The 5,064-nt window shown below is 30.9% G+C and overlaps 1 protein-coding gene across 1 annotated transcript; it reads left to right on the top strand.

Moving 5' to 3' along the window:
- Nucleotides 1–1,369, top strand: LOC108455987 (peroxidase P7-like). Its single transcript, XM_017754574.2, has 3 exons — nt 1–237; nt 345–539; nt 634–1,369. Exons 1-3 carry the CDS (start codon nt 31–33, stop codon nt 1,180–1,182), a joined length of 951 nt encoding a protein of 316 aa, XP_017610063.1. The 5' UTR covers nt 1–30; the 3' UTR covers nt 1,183–1,369.
- Nucleotides 1,370–5,064: the final 3,695 nt, after the last annotated feature.

Genomic DNA, 5,064 nt, shown 5'->3' with positions numbered 1-5,064 from the left:
ACACAACACCAACCTCATCAAGATTAAGCCATGGTTTCCCCCACCAATTTCCTTCTTCACGCCTTCCTTTGGTTGGCTCTTGCAGCTACCGCTTTTTCCTTATCTCCCAACTTTTATCACAATGTTTGTCCCCAAGCTTTGCCTGCCATCAAGAGAGTAGTGGAGGCCGCTGTCCACAAGGAGCGCCGCATGGGTGCTTCTTTACTTCGTCTTCACTTCCATGATTGCTTCGTTAATGTATGTTCATTCGTTTCAGAAACAGTGATCTTACATTATATTATACTAGTAATGTCTAAGTTCCATGCATATATTCTCATCCAGAACTAATCTTCATTCTATTGCAGGGTTGTGACGGTTCACTTCTTTTGGATTCTACATCTTCTTTCGAAACCGAGAAAAATGCTCGTGGAAATTTGAATTCTGTTCGAGGGTTTGAAGTTGTTGACCAAATTAAGGCCGAAGTGGATAGAGTTTGCGGACGCCCTGTAGTCTCTTGTGCTGATATCTTAGCTGTGGCTGCTCGAGATTCGGTAGTTGCGGTAATATTCAATACTTGATTTTTTTATTGTCTAATATACTTATCAGTTCATACGCCTAGAAAGTCATTTCTAAATGAAAACTAAATTGTTGTAGCTCGGAGGTCCAACATGGAAGGTTCGTTTGGGTAGAAGAGACTCGACCACAGCTAGCAGGACATTAGCAGACAGCGTGCTTCCTTCAGCATCAATGGATCTCCCTGCGTTGATCAACAACTTCAAGAACCAGGGCTTGAGCAAGAGAGATCTTGTAGCTCTCTCCGGTGGCCACACCATCGGATTGTCACAATGCGTTATCTTTAGGAACAGGATTTACAATGCTACCAATATTGATCCTGCTTTTGCCAAAGAGCGTAGAGCAACTTGCCCACGCACCGGAGGGAACACTAACCTCGCTCCTTTTGACCCAACCCCTGCACGCTTTGACACCGCATACTTCAAGAACCTGGTGAAGGAAAGGGGACTACTCACCTCTGATCAAGCACTTTTCAGTGGTGGGTCAACTGATAAACTTGTAGAGACTTACAGCAAGAATCCTAATGTTTTCTGGGTTGATTTCGGCAAGTCTATGATTAAGATGGGCAACATCAAGCCTTTGACTGGAAAGCAAGGACAAATTCGTGCCAACTGTAGGAAGGTGAATTAATGAATCTGCTATGATATTTATCGACTGTTCAATTAATCAAATTTCACCACTTGTTGTTAATTATTGTATTAATTGTTGCGAAAATTAAAGCACATGAAAGAAATGTTAGAGTATGTGCCTCGTATCGTTTGATTCATTTTATTGTAATCATTGAAAAATATAAAAATAAAAATAAAAATCTTTAGAATATTTTTTCTCTCTTTTCAATCAATTGAAGGACTAGCGTTAAGATAGGAAGATGAATACAATTTTCAATGCGTTTCTTTTTTTCTTTTTTTTTTTAGTTTAGGATTGAATTGAATTTAGTTCGGTCGAGGTCGGTTAATGATTTTTTTGGAATTTCGTTTGTCAATTAATTCAATTCAAAACCGGACAATTAACTAAATTAACCAAAATAAATAATATATATTATCGTAATATGTATAGCCCACCCCAATATATAAATAATTAATATATGTAGTGTTTTTAATATCATATTTTAAACTGAATTATAGTAAATGTATGAGGACTAAAGTGTAATTTAACCACAAAAGAGAAATGGTAGAAAAGTATATAATTATTTTATTTCAAAATACCCTTGGAAATATATTGATATTTAAAGATGAAAAATCAGGGTATAGACTATATTGTAATTGAAAAGAGGTTAGAGGGATTTGGAGTGCAATTTTACCATTAGAGGGATCATGTGTGGGTTTGTTTGAATTTATTTTGATTCAAGTGTAATGACATTATAGTTTCGTACAAATATATTTTGATTATTAATTAGTTTGATTATGAGTTATAAAATTTGATTTCAATTGTAGTTATTCGGATGTATTAATTATGATTGTATTTATAACTTAAGAAAAATATTAAAGAATTAAATTTTATTTAAATTTTATTAAAAATATAACATTAACACTCAAATATCAGAGTTATGAAGACAGAATTAAAGTTTATATATTAAATCAGTTTAGAGATTTATCCTATTACTTTATAAAGTCCTAATAAATTTTTCACTTAATTTTATCATTTTAATTTGATTTAATTTAGTTAAATGTTTTTAATGTAAGTTGTTGTTATGATGGTATTTTTGTAGTTGTAGTGTTGATACTTATGAGGTGACTGATATGTGCATCTCATTACGCTAACCCAAAGGTTAGTTTCACCTTGTTGGATCTTTCAATAAAATTTTGTTTTGAATAGGTAATATACTCGTATGATGAAATTAAAAAGGAAAAGAGAAAACCGCTAGAAAAGAAAAGCGTGACTGCGGAAGCCGCCAGCAGCCAAGGCGGAAGAACCAACTCTCAAGCCTCCAACTATTTATTTATTCAGTTTTTGAGGTATCCAAGTATTTATTTAATTAGAATAGCACAATGGGAACTCAAAATTTTATGATTATAGTAAAAAGAGAAATGCATGGAGGAGGAAGTGAAAGCGGGGAGCCATGCCCATGAGGAGGAGTGCGTAAGATGGGTTAATTAAAGTAGCTTAAAATTTGATGAGGTTTGTGTGTTGCGGTGGGGGTGGGTGTCATGATTTATAGATAGAGACGTACGTAGGAAAATACATAGAAGAAATCCATGAGTTTGTTAGTTTTGGACTTGTGCAAATTAATGATTAGACTGCTTCTTTCAGGAGCTTTTATTTACTTTCTCTCAAAAGGGCTGGCTGTTCAACAAAGCTACAACCAATATTCTCCATCCCTTTTTTTTTTTTTTTAAGTTTAAGTTTAAGCGACATAGAAAGAGAAATGCATGGATTGGAGCAGCAGCCTCATGTCGCTTAAACTTAAAATTGATTTGAATTAAGTAATTGAATTATGAATTATGTGAATATTTGAAAGTATATTGATTGGAAACTAAAAGTGATTTGAATTGAATCAAATTGAATTGAGTGAAGAAAATATGTGAGTATTTGAAATGTATATTGATTGAAAAGTAATTAGTGATTTGAATTTGATAGGAAAATGAATTAAAAATATGAATTAATTTATGAATATGTGTGAATATGTGAATTGTGTATTGATTGAAAAGTGGTTTGAATTGAATCGAAATATGATTATATATGATTATTTGAAATATGTATTGGTATTGAATTGTTTATTGATTAGAAAGTGGAAAAGCGAATTTGAATTGAATGAGAATTGAATTGAATGGTGAATATGTATGTATAATTAAATTGTATATTGATTTGAATGTGAAATTGTAATTGAAAAGTGATCTTGAACTAGAAATGAAAGTGAATTGAGAATTAAAATACCCTATTAACTAGTCGGGCTAAGTCAGATATAATTGGCATACTATAGGATTTGGAAGAGTACGAGATATATTGGATTTGCCAATCAGGCACTTTATGTGTCGTATTTCAAACACCTCGTGTGTCGTTTCAGGCGCTTTATGTGTCGTATACTGCTTCTGATATATTGATCAGGTACTAAGTACCGTTTTAGGCACAATGTGCCGTACTAGTGTGTTTGGTTGGAATCCGTGTATCCGCCAAAATTTGGGTTTGTTAATAGGGTGAATAACTGAAATGAAAAAATTAAATAAATTTGATTGATCGTACTATTAAAAATATAAGAAAGAAATTATGAGTTGAATTGTGAATAGAATTAAGATGTGAGATTTGAAGCATGAACTTAAGGTTCATGAATTTGCTAAAATATCGGATTATTGATATTGAAATTAGTTGAATAAATGAAATGAAAAATCAAATGAATTTGATCGATTGAACTATTGAAAGTATGAGAAAGTGAAATTATGAATTGGAATTGAGATATCGAAATAAGAAGTGAAAATAGAATTAATAGGAAATCATGAAATAGTGTATGAGTTAATTGAATATAATCATATGAATTAATTATAATTATTTTATTGAAAAATGTTGGTATAAGTAATTATTGAAAGACTAATGTTCTTGAATAACCGATGATTCTTGAATGATTTTATTAAAGTCTTGAACAACTGATTGTTATTGATTGATTATGAATAGAAATGAATATTTTCTTGAGAATAAGTTATTGAATTGAGATATAGAAATGAAATTTATGAAATAATGGTTTATGAAATGGTTATTGATGGAATGCATGAAATGGATATTGATGTAGTAAGAAGACATATAAATTAAAATGAAGAAAAGCTATTTAAAATACATATTATTAAATTAAAATTAAAGTTTAAATGCATGAAAGATTTATTAAAGGCAAAATAGTGGTAAGATTTAATGTGTATATATATATATTATTTTACCTTAAGTATTTAAATTATAGTAATACCACTCGTGTATACTCAACGTATGGTTTGTTTCCATGCACAGATTAGGTACAAGAACTTTTGAAGAGTTGAAATTTGAGATTGCAAGCTTTTATCTCATCACATCTTCAAGCAACAACAGGGTATGTTTTAAAATTTTGCATAGAATGGCATGTACTTAGGAAAAATATTAAGTACGTTCTAAGTGTCCGTTTTTATGCTCTAATATATTAGTGATTAGCCAAGAATTATTTTGGCACCAAATGTAATATTCTTATATTAGGTTCCTTAAATTGAACATGGTATAAGGGTGTTATAAAGATTCAAAGAATTATTTTTAATAATCAAAACATTTTAATTATTAAATTTTATTAATATAATGATTAACAACAAATGATGAAAATCAATTAATTAGTAACATATTCATTAATTCACCTTTCTGCGGTTGATATAAATTTATCTTTTTTTCCTGTCAAAATGTCTTCCATCTTAATCATAGACTTTGTAAAACCATCCCAAAAAGCTTCAAGATTCAAGCTATAAGTCTAATGAAAATCAAAGTATTAACATTTTACCACAATCACTAAATCTAGATCAGTCAGTAGTAACATATTAGTATAAGATTCTACTGGGCGACCATAACTTC

The sequence above is a fragment of the Gossypium arboreum genome, chromosome 9 (genome assembly GCF_025698485.1).
Source record: "Gossypium arboreum isolate Shixiya-1 chromosome 9, ASM2569848v2, whole genome shotgun sequence".
Classification (NCBI taxonomy): Eukaryota; Viridiplantae; Streptophyta; class Magnoliopsida; order Malvales; family Malvaceae; genus Gossypium; species Gossypium arboreum.
Note: the sequence above shows the minus strand (reverse complement) of the source record. Positions and strands in the feature narration are given on the sequence as shown.